The 18,154-nt window shown below is 30.7% G+C and overlaps 1 protein-coding gene across 11 annotated transcripts in view; it reads right to left on the bottom strand.

The window, feature by feature from the left end:
- Positions 1–8,452: 8,452 nt before the first annotated feature.
- The window catches only part of LOC129952873 (nuclear receptor-binding protein homolog), a 56,764-nt gene continuing 47,062 nt past the window's right edge, over positions 8,453–18,154 (bottom strand). For 3 of the 11 annotated variants that reach the window (XM_056065788.1, XM_056065789.1, XM_056065790.1), the window contains exons 2-10: positions 16,599–17,400; positions 16,393–16,523; positions 16,157–16,335; positions 15,689–15,979; positions 15,459–15,618; positions 14,985–15,171; positions 14,789–14,908; positions 14,575–14,719; positions 8,453–10,021 (exon numbers count right to left, since the gene is read on the bottom strand). In XM_056065788.1, the coding sequence (XP_055921763.1) occupies positions 9,633–10,021; positions 14,575–14,719; positions 14,789–14,908; positions 14,985–15,171; positions 15,459–15,618; positions 15,689–15,979; positions 16,157–16,335; positions 16,393–16,523; positions 16,599–16,961 (1,965 nt within the window). In that variant the 5' untranslated portion in view covers positions 16,962–17,400 and the 3' untranslated portion in view covers positions 8,453–9,632. The other 8 variants (XM_056065791.1, XR_008782406.1, XR_008782407.1 and 5 more) reach the window with 8 other exon arrangements.

The raw sequence follows: 18,154 nt of genomic DNA, 5'->3' as shown, positions 1-18,154 counted from the left end.
AATAACCATTAACTTTTTTGTAATTAAATGAAATACAATAGTCAGGATTTACTTTACATACACTTACTTGTTCTCACTTTTTCATAGCCAAAAACAATTTTAAAATCTCTTTTAGGTATCATTTTTGTTGTTTCAAAATAATATTGAAAAATCTCTTAAAATGGCAAATGGCCATTGTTTTATTTATGAGATGTGAAGATGGCTTCGAGGAGCAGATATAGATAGAAACAAGATAATGAATGCTCTTTCCCAGGTTTATAAGAAAAGTTTGATTCAACAAAATTTATTTTAAGTACGCGTTAGGTGAGTTTATTTCAGATTTGGAAGGTGGATGCCAATTTGGAGTAGGCAAGGATCGATTTATTATATTGTTATTATTATTATTATAAATTCGTTATTTTTTCAATTTAATTTTGTATAAAGTCAATTTTAATGGTGATTTGAAACACAACATCTTTTAGTTCTCTTCTGTTACACAGGATACAAATTTGCTGCAAACCAACTCTATGGGGGATGAAATTAAGGTTGAGAATTTCCACCCTTGCTTTAAAAACTGTACTTATTAAATCGGCTGAGTTTTAAAATAGCTTACTTCCTTAGGTATTCGGTGATTGAGTTTACTATAAATATTTCTAGAAGAGGACGATGATGCTCTGAATCGGCCACATTGAATTCAATGCTAACTTAGCTTCACTGTTTTTTTCTTGGCGTGCTTGGAATAGTTTAAGTTATATGTAAACAGAACTCCTAGATACTTAAATTCACGTACACATTCAATCCGTTCGCTACCAAGACTCCAGGCTTCTTCAGGAGCTCTTCTACATTGTCGGTTTTAAAATATAATTGCTTTTGTTTTTTGAACGTTAATTTTCAGATCCCATGTTTGAAAGTACGATTGTAATTTATTAATCTGAAATTGCAGTGAAAAAGGATTGCTAGTAATACCAAATCGTCAGCATAGAGCAAAACGTTGATGAGAGTTCACGCCAAGATAACGCCACCCGGTAGAATATCAGGAATATCATCAATAAAAAGAGCGAATATCAGAGGGCTCAAACTGCTTTGTTTGAAGATTTCAGAAATTGAAAATACAGCATCAACAATTTTCGTGATACTCCCATATTTGAGAGCTTATAAGGCAATGCCTGTCTTGTTTACTGTGTCGAATGCAGCTTTGAAATCAACGAAACAGACATTAAGTTTTTTTTTCAATCTGATTTCTAGCTAAGCTAGTCAATGCAAATATATGATCCATAGTGGTGAACCCAGAGCGGAAGCCAGCTTGAAATATGCTGAGAAGATTAGTTCTTTCAGTCCAGCTAGATAATCTTTCATAAAGAATTCTAGCAAATATCTTTCTAAGCTAGTTGAGAATTGAAATTCCCCTGTAGTTCTCAGGATGATTAGGATCTTCTTTCTTAAATATTGTGATAATGAGGGCTTTTGTCTTCATTAGAAGCTACACTTTATCCCAAATGGATAAAGTTTAAGGATTTTGAAGATAAAAAGTTTAGGTTTTCAGTTATCGGTTGATATTAAACCCCCTCCACTAGAAACAAGCCATTTATATTATATGTAATAGGAAGGGAGGCGAGTTTCTTAATTGCGTTCAAAAGTATAAAAACAGCATTGTTTAGGCGTAAGCAAGAAAATGTTTGTGTACATTAAAGTAAATTGACAGTTAATTTGCATTTACAAGTTGGCATTATGTTTGCATGAAACTGGGAAAGGTACGAGTGTGAGTATTTCAGGGGTTATACTCGGAATTTGGGTTCCATCTTTTCATCCAAGAATATTTCGAAACATAATTATGCAAAACTATATGTACATAAGGTTAAGTTGACCGTCTTCTGAATCTGGCCTTAAGAGCAATTTTTTACAAACTTCTAAACAATAAGATAGATTGCCAGCCTAATATCTATTTCGGCGTACAAAATGGGTTTTTCCAAAATAGCTTAAGTTCGTTCAAAACAACCTTTAGGAGTTTTGTATAATTAATGTTAAGAAACAGTTCTGAGTACGAGTGGGCCTTCTTAAAGTGTAGATTTCGTCGTACTAAAATTATTCAATTACTATTGAAAATATCTTCCGGGGAAATTCTTGATGGTTTTAAGGACATTTGTATTTCTTGGAACATGCCCTGTTAAACTCGTTCTAAAGGTTTTCATATTCAAAAAAAAATTTCTTGATCTTCAATTTTTTATTTTGGTCCCATGTTTTCCATTTCTTCTGCAAGGCGTAAAGCTTAGAAAAATGTCTTAAAATATTTTTCTTGATAGCCATTTTTTAAATGTATGATCTGAAAATCAAATAAAAAAATTGCATTAAATAATTTTGTAAACTTTTGCCATTGTGGAATCATTTTAAATAAAGTATGATGACTGTTCATAAACGTATTTAAGCATGCTTGCAAGCAGGGCATAAACAAACCTGAAATTACGACTTCTCCCGGATTCCTTACGTTGAACGTGTTAATTGAAATGCAACCTTTATAAAAAGCATTTTTAAAAATAATTTATTTTTCAACAAATAAAAAACTAACTTACATACAGTCAGTCACAAAAGTCTACATATAGCTATGAAAAATGGTATACCAAAATGCTTTAGCCAAAATTCAAATATATTTGTTTGACTTGATAATGGAATATTATTTAAAAGATATAAATTGAGACATTAACGGTATTTTTTTTTCATAATATTCCAAAGAGATCAGACGGTTAAAAATGTAAGTCACGAAAGTGTACATATGAAACTTTGTTTTAAAACACTGTATTTAATAGTTTTTTTAGCTGTAAAATTTGAGTTTAGCACCATTGGTGATCAGTTATCTTTCATAATGTTGTTTATTTCATGTGTGATATTTGAATTGAAAATAGAAAAAAAGAAGTAAAATTTTAATTGAAATACAAAATTTAATTATACAGCATAGACACGAAGGGAAAAGTTATGGCGATATTGGAAAAATCGTAGGTAAAAGCTCCTCAACTGTACAAACAATAATTTTTCATTATTATGTACTTAACTGTACAAACAATAATTTTTCATTATTATGTACTTAACTGTACAAACAATAATTTTTCATTATTGTTTGTACAGTTAAGTTATTAAGGGGATATGTAGAGTTCGCAAATTTAGGATAACAGATCAAATTTCACTGAGAATGGCTAGTGCGAATGCTTGGTCTTCAATAACCCTTGACGTCACCGAAAATTTAGTTCTGTCTATGCCTCAATGACTCAAAGCTGACCAGAACTCACAAGGGGGTCCAACAAAATATTAAATTGAATTTATTTAATTTTTAGTTAATTTAATTTAAATCATATGTAGACTTTCGTGTATCATTTTTTTATTTTTCTCGTTTTTTCTTTAATTTTGTCTAATAAAATGACTAATATTGTTAAATAATTGTTTTTAAATAATAAATATACTCTTAGCACTATACATATATATACAGATTTGTGTGACTGACTGTACATACATTATGTATGTAAGTATTTTGTTTATCTATACGACAGACACAATTGAAATTCAATTCGAATCGTTAAAAAGTCAATATTTGTTTATTTGTCAAAAATAAATAAAGATTCGATTGATTCGGTGAACTTTCGAATTGTTTGAGTTTCAAAAAGCAATTTTATCGAACTCGGCTAACTTTCTATCGGAAGCAAATCTCACAATAATCATAAACACCAGTTGAATCGTCTGTCATCAAATATCCAGGGTTATCCATTTTGCGATTTAAAAAGTAATAATAATGAAACGTAAATAAAACAAATATATAATACTTTTTTTATGGTATTTCTTTTTTATTATAAATTTTGAACGTCGACATTATGGCGTGGAACACTACATAATTTAAATGATCACCAAGCATCGACTCTTTTGAGGTAATTTACGACTACTTTTTGACATATGCTGGGTGGTATCTCAGCCATAACTTGACGAATGTTGTTTTTAAATGCTGAAGGGTTAAAAGTTTATCTGCGTAAACATGGTATTTCGCGTAGTCCCACAAAAAAAAGTACAGCGATGTCAAATCGCATGATCTTGGTGGCCAATTGCCACGACGAGATATTATGCCGCCAGGAAATGTCTCTTGCAATAAAGCCACATTCACTGGAGTTGTGTGGCATGTGGCACCGTCTTGTTGAAACCACATGTTCTTCAATAGCAGACAAAAAAAATTCGGTTATCAAATGACCATAACGATCCGAAGTGACGGTAACAGTAGTTCTATCACCGTTTTCGAAAGAGTAAGGTCCAATTACACCTCCGGACCAAGCAATGCCTTTTTGTGGATGTAATGGCCTCTCTTCAATTACTTTAGGATTCTGAGAACCCCAAATATGACAATTTTGTTTATTAACATACACACCGAGTAAGAAATGTGCTTAGTCGCTAAAGAAAATTTTGTTTGAAAAATCGAGGTCCACCGCCTGTTGTTCAAGCACCAATTCAAGCTGGCTTTAGTTGTTGTGTGAGCTGGATTTTATATGGGTGTAGGTGTAGATTAAAATAACCCATATAATGTGTCGTAAGACAATCACTCGGCCCTATCGAGGTAACATCGGAGACATTTTGCTTCAAGGTAGTTGTCCGATCAGCTGATCGGACATTCTCTCCGACAAAATTCAACGCATGCAATTTGCATGCGATGCTTTGCGATTGTTTGGTTTTAGTCTTGACAGATACAAACACAATTTTTCGAAGTCTTCCGACAAGTTCTTGTTGCGGAAAGTGATTTATTTTTTAAAAAAATAGTTACATATGTAAGTAAAAAATCTTTTCAAACACAATGTTGGAAGTTTCCCTCGGCATGCTGCTAATTTATGTTCCGGAGTGACACAATCAGACCGATGATTTGTTTGTGTTTGTATTTGTGTTGATTGTTGAATCTGGTCCAAAACAAAAGCAAATGCATTTTTATTCAGGCGAAAGTTTTTCTTGAATCTGGAAGATAATCGTAGAATTATTAGAAGATAGGAATTAGATTAGACGGTAAGTTTACTTACGCCGCGTCAGATATTCATTATTGCTTGTATAAAGTCAAATAAATAAATAAAACTTATGTTTTAACGTTTTTTTTTTTTTAAATTTATTCTTTTTCTTTGACACTTCAAATGGAAACAAAAACATATGTTCGAAATAGGGAGGGGACTTTATTCGATAGTTTTGATTTAAAAATCGTTGCATCTAATTACATGTCTTAAAAATGCTAGCGCACTATAATTGAAAAAATTACTTTTTATAGGCAATAAATTACGTTCTGCCACCAATTGTTCATGGTTTAAAACGATTATTGTCTTTATTTTATAAAATATATCGCATTTTCGATATATCGGTTAATTTGCACATCTCTTTCTGAAATTAATATCCATCGCACTGCGTCGTCTTATAGGTCTCATATCTGTAAAATTTCTTCCGATGACTGCTACCTCAAACCGGAAATCAATCTCCGAAAAAGGATGGGTTGCGGAGAGAGTTCCGCTCCGACGCGACGGTAACCTCGATAGGGCTGATTATATATACTTTTGAAACTGCAAAATGGATGACCCGTTTTTCTTATTTTGCAAGCCATCGTTGGAAACTCGAAACCTGAAAAAAAGACAATGTGCATCAAAACAACAACTTTCTAGGTCCGTTTTTGTATCCTTTATTGATTTCTGTTTTTATTTATATTTTTTTTAGTTCTTATTTTTTGTTTTTGTTGTTTATTAATAGCGCTCATCTTTTGTTTGCTTATTTGTTTCAAAAAATTTAATATCATCAATAATTTTGTTCTACGACTAGTTTTACAAACACTGCGATCAGAATTGATTTCTTTTTTGTTTTTGTTTTTTTTTTCTTTTGCTTTAATTGTTTTCTATTTTGTTTTAGCTCAAAAAAAAGTATAATTTAGAAATAAAAAAATTATTAAATCTTATTCTTCTTTACATATATGTATATATAAATATAAAATCACTCAGCTCACTAGAACATCACATAATATAAAATATGTATTCCCCCTTCCTTGCGGTGCAAACACAGCATTCTTATCTTTAAATATTTTATTTCTTTCTTTTATAAAAAAAGCATAATAATAATATTATTTAATCAGTTATAATATAATAATACAAAAAGAATAAATTGCCACAGAAATAAGAAAATTTGGCAGGAAAGAACAGAGACTTTTTATTGTTATATAAAGTATGTATATTATGTATGTACAAAATAGTTTCGTTTTTTTTGTTTTTGTTTTATTAAATCTACGAAAAGAACCAACATACAATAATTTATTGTTTGTTAAATTATTTGTTTTCTTTTTTTTATTTTAAAACAGAAAATAAATGAAAGCCCATAGGCTTGTTTAGTAATACTAAAATAACAAATATTATATAATAATATGTATTTTTATACTAAAAAAAAAACTGTTCGTGGTATTTGACTCGATTAATATAAATATGTACAGTAAATGTGTACTTAGTAAATTAAACAATAGACACATAACTTTAAATGTTTCATTTCTCATATCTGATTATCCTCTCTATTGTATCTGTAAAATGCAGATACCTCTTAATTTTTTTTATTATTAATAAAATAATACATTTTTCATCTGATGTTGGTTAAATTATATCTGCTTTCGAGGTCAAGTCAAAATCATCGTCAAATTGTTTTGGGACAAGCCGATTTGAAATCTTGCAAATTAAATCAATCAAGTTTCAATATTTGCACTGCGCGTTGGCAAAACTGATAATGTTTTCGATTTGAATGAGAATTTATACTGGGTTGTTTTGAAATACAAACCTAACGCAGTAAATATTCGAGTTGTGATTTAGAAATCACTTTTAACGATCTGAAAATCATAAGCCATATATTCACAGCATTGCCGAAGGCGAAAACATCCTTTAGTCAGATTATAGCAGTCACAGAGAAGGAAGCATAAAATAGATTTTGACTGAACCGATGAGTGTCTTAATTTCGCCTGACCTCACTCACTACTTAGTCGTCCATGGTGTCATGCTTCATTTTGATTTCTTAAGATTATTGGTTCTATGAAGAATCAATAGTTACTCATATGAGTAAAGAAAGCTGATAGGAGCTTAAAGTAACGTAGCCAAGAAGCTCAATGTCCAAAAATAAGTGCAAGTATTAAACTGTTGGTCTTTTACTTCCAGACTTGTTTTGAGTTACGATTCCGATTTGCCATTTGCTTTTACTTTGATATAAACCGGCTTTTCGTAGGAACAAGAGAAAAATAAATCGAGTCGATAGTGAAATAAGGAATGTTCCATCCGCAGTGATTTGCAGCAATACATTTGTCTCTATTAATTTTTGAATGAAGACTGAGATGTTATAGAAAGCAATAAACTACTGCGAATTCAATAATCGACATGAATATCATTTTGTTTTGTACGTGACCGTCCTTGTATTTCCATGGCCATTACTCTACAAAATCTTGAAAATATGGTTCTACATATGGTTTTTCAAGGGATGGCTACGAAAGACCGCTTCGAATCTCGCAATCACAAAATCTCGCTTCTGCAAATCCCGCAATTTTAAAATCTCGCAGACTAAAATCCCGAAATTTGAAATCTCGCATTTAAAATAAAATATTTATTTATTCGCTCGCGCGAATAAATTAGGATTATAGTTTATTAGACTTATTGCAGCATAAAGCAAAACGGGACTAACGATTAGTTTTCATTTTATGCTTCAATTGATATAAGATATGATAAGCCAAGCAATAAACAAACTGTTAAAATGAATACAAGAGAGATTACTCTTTCAATCATTGATTCAAGCTGAGCGTGAAATCAAAGTGCAACTTAATATGAACATTTAAAGAGCATAGCTCGAAATCTATATCTTTCCTAGGCTTGGGAATATATTAGGTACCTATTTGAATTGTATAGTTTTTTATTTAATTTGGTTAAGCAGAATTTTTGTTGTTTGTAATAAAAAAAACATTATCGTTTAATTTTCTGTTAAATAAACGCAAAAATAGTTTAATTGCTATGTAAACATTAATCCCTGGTTGACTTTTTCTAATGTGCGAGATTTTGTAATACGAAATTTTGATAGTTTAAGATTTTTTGACACTAGCGAGATTTTCGGAAAAAATGAGAGATTTTGTGTTTCGAGATTTTGAAAATAAGTTATTTTGGAATTGCGAGATTTCGTTATGCGAATTTTTTCCAAATTTGCGAGATTTCGTTAAAAGTGACATTGGTCTGCGGCCAAAGGTAGTGCTCCCGTTTTTCAAATAATTGAAATAATAAATTCACACCGATCGGTCGGAATGAAATTGTCGCGTTTTAAACATAGAAGAATGTTGTTAAACTTCTGAAGAAGATCGAAAATGGGCTTTCAGACCGAACTTTTATTTGTGTATCAAACAGAAAGAAAATCAAATTAAATAAATTAAAAACATACAATTTTACATTTTTAGTAAAAAATAAAGAAACAACAAATCTAGAAGGCAATAATATTTATTATTTAAAATCTTTACTCTGTTCGTATCTCTCCATTTCTAAAGCTGTTGCGCTCTAGCCACCGCCACGCCGCGCCGCTGCCGCACTGCTTTTAGTCGACATTAAATGTCGATTCTCACTATCTAAGTTCTAAGACAATACGGTCTCTCTTTCGTTCTCTCTTCTCTTCTATGTCCTCCACTCTGTTTTGTTTTAATAATATTGTTATTAAATTTTTGTTTTCATATTAGCATATAAAAATGATTAAATGTAATGTTTTTGTTTTCTCATACTTCTGTGTACATATATTTATATAGTATAACTATTATTATGGGAATAATAATTATTATATTTTTTTCTTTCTTGTTTTTCGCTAAAAATTCCTATTAAACATTAATTGGTTATGTATGTACTATTATTTAAATCTGTAATTTAGTGGCTTTGTTTTTGTTTAAATACTTATTTCTCATTTGTTTTTGTTTGCCGCAGCGCAGCGCACGCACAAATATAATAATTATATTATTACTGATTAATTTCTTCATAGAGTTTTTGTTTTTTGTTTTTTTATATAATGTTGATTTTTGTTTTGTTTTCTTCCTATATTAGTTACATGTATTTTTTTATAAGTTTTATATTTTTGTTGTTGTCTTCTTAAGTTGGTAAGTTAAGTTTTTGTTTTACTTTGATATAATTTAATTTAATTTTATAATTTTATTTTTGTTTAAAACAGACGAATTCCTATTCTGTGTGCAGATACCGGGAATAATAATAATAATTATTTCAATGATTTGAAAGAAATGTGTAAAAATATATTATATTTATTTGCATACATATATTGATGTGTTTGCTTTTTTTTGTTTACTATTTCTGCGTTTGTTGTCTTTTTTGTTTTAATAATAAATTGTATTATATAATCAATAATAGTATGAATGCTTAGCTTAGGTTGTTTTTCTTTTAATTTATTATTATTTTTTTATTATATATTTTTAATTCAATAATACCTAATGCTTTTAATAATTTATTTTTAATTTTTATTTCTTATCAAGAATAATCACTGGCATAACTGCGAATAGTTGTGTGGCTGTTTTTCATTTGATGATTTTTGTTTTTGTTTTTAATTTAAATTTATCTCTTATGTTTTTTTTCTTTGATGAATTTGTTGTAGAAATAAATAATAAATTGCTATTGCTGCGTATTTTGTGGATGCTGCGATGAATGTTGTTGCTTGCCAACATCGGTGGTGGAAGAAACAATTGTATTTTGATATTCATGTTGTTGTTGTTCTTGTTGTTGTTGTTGTTGTGGATCACTACTCATTTGCGGTATTTGCTGTTGTAGATTTTGTTGGTGTTGTTGTTGTTGTGGCTGCTGTTGAGGAAGAGGCACATTGCTCAACTGATCTTGACCAAGGTAATGTTCTGTCGATTGACTGCTGCTCGCTGTTGGTGTGGAAAAATCTGTAGTTAAGCCTCCAGAACTAGATGGCGTTTGCTCATTACTTCCAGCACCGCCAGCTGTCGGATTGGATGGAGACTCTGTATCAGCAACAGACCAATTACGTTCGACAGCTGCTGAAAATTATAAATTAAAAAAGGATTATTGTATTTTATGCAATCGAAAGATTCAGATATGAAATTTTCTAAATTAATAATAATTAACTTGTAAATTTTTGTACCGTGTATTTTTATAAATTTAAAATATAACTTAATATTTTTTAAGAAAGTTTAAAAAAAAAAACAAACTGCTTGTGGAACTTGAACGAAAACAATGGGACATTTCAATGAATATTACCATAAAATGATCGATGTTTAGAAAAATTTTGTCGCCATTACTGCGAGTAAAAGTACATTCAAACTAGACAAAATAAGTCGAACATTTCAATAATTTGAGGTTAAATTTGTAGAGTTCCTCAAGTTCTAAGCAATGAATTGAATTTGGAGTATTCAAAAAAGATTTTAAAAATGTTTATCCTCTTAGATTCGCATATCTGTACCTCTTGCTTTTTGAAAACTAGTTACACCTAACGAAACATGTTCAAAATTGGTAGCTAACAATGAAACGAACGCTTAAAGAACAAACAAACAAAAGCAATAGCGAAAATTCAAGCCTAGTTTGATTGTACTATAACAACTTTGAATTCAACTTTAAAAGAATTAATTTTTGAATTAGGAAAATAATGTAGATATGTATTAATGAATAAAATAATGTTTTTAATTTTTTTGCAAGGTTAAATTTATTCAAAATATTTGTAATTAAGGTCCGTAAAGCTGGAAACATCACAATCGAATTTCGAAGTTCTAATGATGGGGTAACTTAGGCCTCTTTTTGTGTTAATTTCGTGCTCTAATCCCGACTTGGTTCAAAAATCCCTTCCCCCTCAAACTTGTGGTGTTCCCAGCTTCAAGTCGCAAAGTTGAAATTTTTGGAGATTTTTTAAACCAAACTAAATTTTAAAAATCTAATGATGGGGTAATTTGAGGCTCATTTTGAGCTAGTTAAGTGCTCTTATCCCGGTTTGGGTCAAAAATCCATCCCCCTAAAAATTTATTTCAAAAGTTCAAACATTTTTTATTGCATTACCGTGACGAAATTTGAACAATTTTTGGATTTGAAACTCAAAATAAAATTTCTGTGGAGAAATTCTGTACCCGACGTTTTGAAAAACTTAAATTTTATTAGTTAAATTTTGAATTCGGATGAAGGTTATTTTGATTTCAAAAAAGAAATTCTTGATCTGATTGGTTTAAATATAATTGGTTGATATACAAATCTCCATAATGAAATAAGAGTAAATATAAATGAGTTAAGCCTGTGAAGTTTAGTTTGCTGGGATTGACGTCATCACAAACTGATTTTTCCTTTGTAAAACACAAACCAGTGGGAATAAAAACACGAAACTGTAAATTGCAAACTACCTTATATTTTATGGAATGATATTATTTTGTATTTTTTTTTTTTTCAAAACGTTGGGTACAGAATTTTTTGAGTTTCAAATTCAAAAATTGTTCGAATTTCGCCAGAGTAATGCAATAAAAAAAGTTTGAACATTTGAAATTAACTTTTAGGGGTAAGGGATTTTTGAACCAAAACGGGATAGGAGCACTTAACTAGCATAACTAAATTATCCGATCATTAGATTTTAAAAATTTTGTTTGGTTAAGAAAATCTCCAAAAATTTTAACTTTGCGTAAGGACTTAAGATACCAAATTGGGTTTCACTAACTTAGGAGCCCAAAAAGAGTCCTAAATTCCCTCATCGTCAGTTTTTTGAAATTATGAATTTAAAGGTGTGGTGTTTTTAGCTTGATGTCAAGCTGGGAACAACACAAGTTGAAGGGAAAGGGATTTTTAAACCAAGAGCCCTAAATCACCCCATCATCAGATTAATAAAATTGTGTTTGGTTGAGAAAGTCTCCAAAAGTTTAAGCCTTACGACTTTAATTTGAGGATAAAAAACAATTTGGAGTTCCGCGAACTAAGGAGACCAAAAATAGCACTTAATGACCCCATCATTAGTTTTTTTTTTAAAATTTTGTTTGGTTTAGAAAGTCTCCAAAAACTTCAAATTTGCGGCTCAATTTAGGGGGTAAGGAGTGGAGATACTTAATTGGAGTTTCTCTAACTTAGGAGCCCAAGAAGAGCCCTAAATTTCCTCGTCATCAGTTTTTTTCAAATTAAGCCGTTTATTTTGAAAGTGGCATAAGTCACTTTTTCAAAAAAATCGAGTTAATGGCAACACTAAATAGAATTGAATGGTATCTTTTCATTTTTTTTTAAATTTGCACTCAATAAGTTGAGAACTATTGAGATTTCTTCGAGCGAAGTATTGGTATTTAACGGTATAACAAATATCTTAAAGTGACTTATGCCACTTTCAAAATAAACGGCTCAATTGTAAAGTTAAAGGGGAGGTGTCTCCATCTTGACGTCAAGCACCACAATTTTCAGAGGGTAGGGATTTTTGAACCAAGTCGGGATTAGAGCACTAAATTAGCACAAAAAGAGCCCTAATCACAACATCATTAGAATTTCGAAATTCGATTGTGGTGTTTCCAGCTTTACGGACCTTTTTAATTAGCTTTTTCTGAAACATTTTCTAAATGAACTCCAACAAATTAAACAAGCGTAGCTTCAAACTTTTATTTTATGTAAGGATAATAGATTTGTATTTTGATATTATATACACTTTTCTGCATTTTTTTAATACTAATCGTATAATAAAACAATATAAAGCGAATGGAGCGTTTACCATAATTTCCTAACAAATTTAAATACAAATGTTTGATGGCAAGAAATGTCTCGTTTGTTGTATTAATTTGCATCTTAATTAGTCTTTCGGAAAAGTGACTACAATACCACTCATATCCCTGTTTTTGGAACTAATATATGTACCTATAAAATGTTTCGAATATTTTAAATCATGAATCAAAAACAAAGTTCATAAAAAATGAAGGAGATAAAATCTCCCACAAAACAGAAAATTAATCTTGGAGATATTTTTGCTCATAGATTTCCGAATGACTAAAAATTTAATTTTCGGAAGAAATCTGTATTGAATCTAATTCCATGATTTTTACAATATTTTTATCGAATGAACCCAATGGTCATATTATTTAGAAAGCAAACAAAAATGTTTTCAAAAGAAAATTATAATGTTAACGTAGGTAACCAAATACACAAAAAAATTTAAGGTCGGCTATCATCTTGGAATGCTTATTTTGTGTGTACTAAGGTATAGATTTTTGTTTGAATTTATATAGGAAAAATAACAAACCCTTTAAGAGGACAGAACTAATAAGAAGAATTTCACAGCACAACTATGAATATTTCTGGCCTTTAATCAGAATAAATAAAACATTTGTAAACCTCCAAAGGTGATTGACATCAATCCTATAAGAATACGACCACTCTATTGGCCTACGCAAGTAGAGGAGGATATTAACCAACTTTACGTGCGGAACGAGAAATACAAAAATGGCTGGTAACCAAAAAGAATCTTGCTGATTGAGGCCCAGGTACTTTAGAAAATAGATATCAATTTAACATTTTTATTTAGAAAACAGTGTAAATAAATTTCTCCACGTTAAATTTTAGTCCATCCATTTTTTCAAAACTATTTTCCTAAAGAATCTCAAATATAGTTAATAAGATTATGATTTAAAAGGGGGTAATGTTGGAAATACATGATCATAACGTTTTCTATTATTTAACATTAAATAATGAAGCAAAGGGCAAAAATTCTTTAACAGAAGCAAAAATTGTTGGTTGTAAGTCTAGCGCCACTTACTTGCTAACCTAGATGTATGCCACAGTATTGCAAATTTTTTCCAAAATCCTGTAAGTTTAATTTATTTAAATATTTAAATAATAGTTTTGTTTTTAAATAACATCCAGAAATCAATACAAAATATTCTAAGACACTAAAATATTAACAGTTATCATTATCATTATTGTAACTATGGTTTTTACGACAGTTAAAACACCAACCCCTACGAATTTTTAATATATTTACCTTGAAGAAATTTCGTAGTGGAACGAAACGATAAATCGTCCCGTTTCAAAGTTTCCTCTCAGCAAATCTCTTCTGAAACGAAATAACAGCAAAATTTGTTATCGTCGTTTCCGCACGAACTGGTCACAAAAAGTGTATCACATTTTATTGTTATTCCAGAGAATCAATATCAATATCATAGTTATTTATTTTTTTGTCTGTTTTATAGTCTCACAAAAGCTTGGAAGCGAAATCTATTTTGATATATAAAACACCTGATAAATATATATTGTATATTTATTTTGTATTTAGTTTTGTTTTAAATGTTTATTTGTTTAAAACTACACATTCGAAGAAGTTAATGGTTTTAATATTTCTGATATAAGCGATTGGATGCGGATGAAAATGAGAACGAAGCTTAAGAATAATGATAAAATAGTAGAGTAGAATTATTTATTCATTCCTTTGTTTTTTTTTTTTTTAATGGTTGGTGTATTTAATATAAATATATACATTGTGTATGTGGGATGTCTTAAAATATACATAACATAGTTGAGAATATCGATAAATGTATTGTAGTGTGTTATAAGTGTAAATTTATTTGTTTGTTTTTATAGAAAAACAAAAACTCACCCGTCGGATTTGATGAGACACTTTTGATCCCACTATCACTAGATGGTTCATTTAAAGCACTATTTTCTACGATTGTTTGTTGCTGACTGCCAAAACCACCACGAAGCGTATCTTCTAGAAGGTTACAGATTTTATCTTGATCCTCCTAGAAAGTTTTGGTATTTTTTTTTTATGATGACTAATTGGTGCTGACATGAGCAAACAAACAACTTACAAGATGTACAAAACCCAATCGCACCAGTTCGCTGGTTAGGTCAGCAGCAGTGTCAGTCTCTGTTACTTGACAAGTAAGTTGGCGATTCATTTTGTCATCCATGCGAAGAAGTATCGTCATCTGGAAGTTAATATAAAATGTTTATGTTAAGTTCCATTTTTGTTAAGGTTTGAAAATTTATTTTTAAATTAATTACCGCCAAATCTTTGCTATTTTCTTTCGCCTTAACACTACACATCATGTTAACAATTCTTCGGGTTTCTATATCAACCGGCTCGGGTGAAACCGATTTCACTGAATCGGCTGCTTCAGGTGATACAGCTCGTGATCTGAACTGCCAGGCCTTCTTTGAAGCAAATGCAGTCAATGGATAAACTCCAAATCTAAATTAAGTGACAAAAATGTACATAATTCTTTCTACAACATAAACGTTCTAAAAAAATCTTTCAAATGATCTTCAAATTATTTTCTACTCATGCAGTTTATTAAGGAATAAAGAGTTGAACGAATTTTATAAGAAAGAAGACAATCCAACACCAAATAGTAACGAGGGAAGCAACAGAAAAATTAGGATATAACGTTGAAGGACAGAATAGTGCCCTTTTTGGTTGATTCTTTTTATAAAGCATTTTAAATATTTAAACAATCAATATTAAATCTTGTTTCTTACTTGACATCTTCGACAAATTTTTCCAGTTTATCCGCAGATGGCACATCGGCTAACCGATAGCAAAGTTCTTCGCCTGATTTGCTTGGAATTCTACCCAATATAATATCTGGTTGGCTGCACCTTTGCATCATTTCATCGATTATCGTTTCGGAGAATTGTGCTAAAATAAATAAATTAAAATTGAATAAACATTTAGAGAGCAAATATTTATACTATAATATCAATCTTACTTCTATTTTTCGGTGAAAAGACTAAGCAATGTGCAGAGAGTAACTTCAACGAATGCACCTCAAATATCAACGGATGAAACAACAACTCATGGGCACTAGGACGTTCGTCTGGATTTCTTTTTAGACACTTAAATATTAAGTCTCTTTGAAGTTCACATTCCAGACTATTGATGGTACGCAGGATGCTCTCTTCATTCACAGAAGTCGAGTCAGTATTTTGTTGGATTTCTAAAGCTGCCATTTCTAATGCACACATACCAAAGGAATAAATATCCACAGCAGGTGATAAATCTTAAAGAAGAAATTAAAATCAATATCGAAAGTGAGTTACTTTTAAAATCGAAACCGTTAAATTATAACTGAAAAGGAGTTTTCTTTCTTAAACTGTAATATGCAACTTAGTACAATAAAAATGAATTGGGAATGGGCGGGCTTGAAGGTAAAACAGTGATTCAAATTCAGACATACTTCGCTCATACTCGGGCGCCATTAGATGTCTGCTGTTGACTTCTTTACTTTTCTTCACATTGAAATAAATTGCATCGGGAACTACACTACCGATTTTTACTAAGCCATTATGTTGAATAAATAACGTATCACAGGTTAAATTGCCATGTATAACTGGCGGCGTACAGGAATGCAAGTAACTGAAACAATAAAAACCAATATTAAAACATATGAATTATCAAAAAAGATAAAAGTACCTTAGTGCTGATAGAATTTGCGTACACCATCTTCTCCATGCTTGTAGAGGCAGTCGTTTAGCTTTCCGTTTGGTAAGTTTCAGGAACTGTTTCATTGAACCAGATGACATATACTCTGTTATAAATATGACCTTAAAATTTAAAAAAAAAAAGAACGATTAAATTAAAAAAAAGATTTACCTATGGAAACAATAAAAAAAACTCACTCTAGGTTTGTCACTTTTCATATCTGTCCAGTAACGATGAAACTTTACTATGTTCTCGTGATCCAGATGAAGAAGATTTTCAAACATCTGACGAATTTGAGTTTCTTGTTGTTTCAAATCTGTTTTCGCCGATAGCTGCATTTCATTCCACACAACTTCGACACCCTCTTCGGTGTCCATCGCCAGGTGGACACAATCGATACCAGGCACATCTCGCTGATCGACTTCCTCGCGGCGCTTGAGCCATCGACCGCATGGGCTTTCCTCCAGGATTTCACTCTCATCTTCCGAATCGTCGCCACTTTCACGGGGTGATATGTCGAATTGTTTACCAGCTGAGGAACTGTTTCGACTATTCGGCATTGCCGCCGACAACACTCGGGAGGGGATTGTAGTGGTTGGGGGTGTGTGTGTTTGAACTAACACACGCAACGATATTTTTTCGCGAGGATTCTGGTGTTCTATTTTTGTTTAACTCAACCGGACTTATAGCTGGTGTTATATTTTGGTGAGTTTAATTTGCGTTGGAAAATATGCAACAGGCAACAACAACAACAATAACAGTAGTGATAATTAAATGTTTTTAAAATATATAATATTGTTTTTTGTTTTGCTCAAGCAAATATTATATAAAGATCTTTGTTTTTAGTAAATATACGTGTTTTTACAGGGTTCTGTCGAGGGCATCCACACCTAGTTTTTCTTCCTTGCCTGTTTTTTGTTCGTAATTTAATTCATCGTGGACATGAGATCAGTTCCTTGTTTCATCATTACTAGTTTCCTGTTGAAGAACAGCTTAGCTCTGAAAATAAGATGACAACAATTATTTATCTTAAAGGTTTTATTAACATATAGGTAAATAATAATAAGCAAGTTGTGTATATAATATTATTGGGATATATGACTTAAACCGATCAGGGGAGCTGCTCAACACCGAAGCACCTGCTTCCACTTCAATCAATACAATTTCATTTTATTGTGTAAGCCACTCCTTTTTCAAATCAAGTAGGTTCTCTCAAACCTCAAATGAACTTCTATTTGAAGTTATTATTTATTTGTTTTTATGTTTTCTTAAAGGAATTTTGACAGTCAATAGAAAAATAAAATCTCTATAGAAATATTTGATTTTAAATGAAAGAAAACGGTTTACAGTGAGTGCCATTAACATTCGTTTTTTTGTTTCTTTCTATAAAAACACATTACTTTTCACTTTAAATTTAAAAAAAGTTAAAAAAACAGTTTTTCTTTAAAATATTTTATATTTAATAATTTCAATATACATATGTATGTATGTATGTATATGTATACATTTTTCAATTAAAATAGCAAATTAACAAAATAAAATATACGATAACTTCGTATTAACTTCGTTAATATTCGTTTTTTTTCATATATATATAATTACTTTTTAATTAATCTTTCTTACCATTGATTTTAATGTATTGGTGGATACCCTTGATTGGATAAAACTCAATCAGGTCACTTAGGCATATTTTGCCAATTTTGTTCCATTCTTCTTAAAGCCAATGATTTAGTGCACTTATTGACGAGACATG

The sequence above is a fragment of the Eupeodes corollae genome, chromosome 3 (genome assembly GCF_945859685.1).
Source record: "Eupeodes corollae chromosome 3, idEupCoro1.1, whole genome shotgun sequence".
NCBI classification, from domain to species: domain Eukaryota; kingdom Metazoa; phylum Arthropoda; class Insecta; order Diptera; family Syrphidae; genus Eupeodes; species Eupeodes corollae.
The sequence above is the reverse complement of the archived record's forward strand: the minus strand, read 5'-3'. Positions and strand labels throughout refer to the sequence as shown.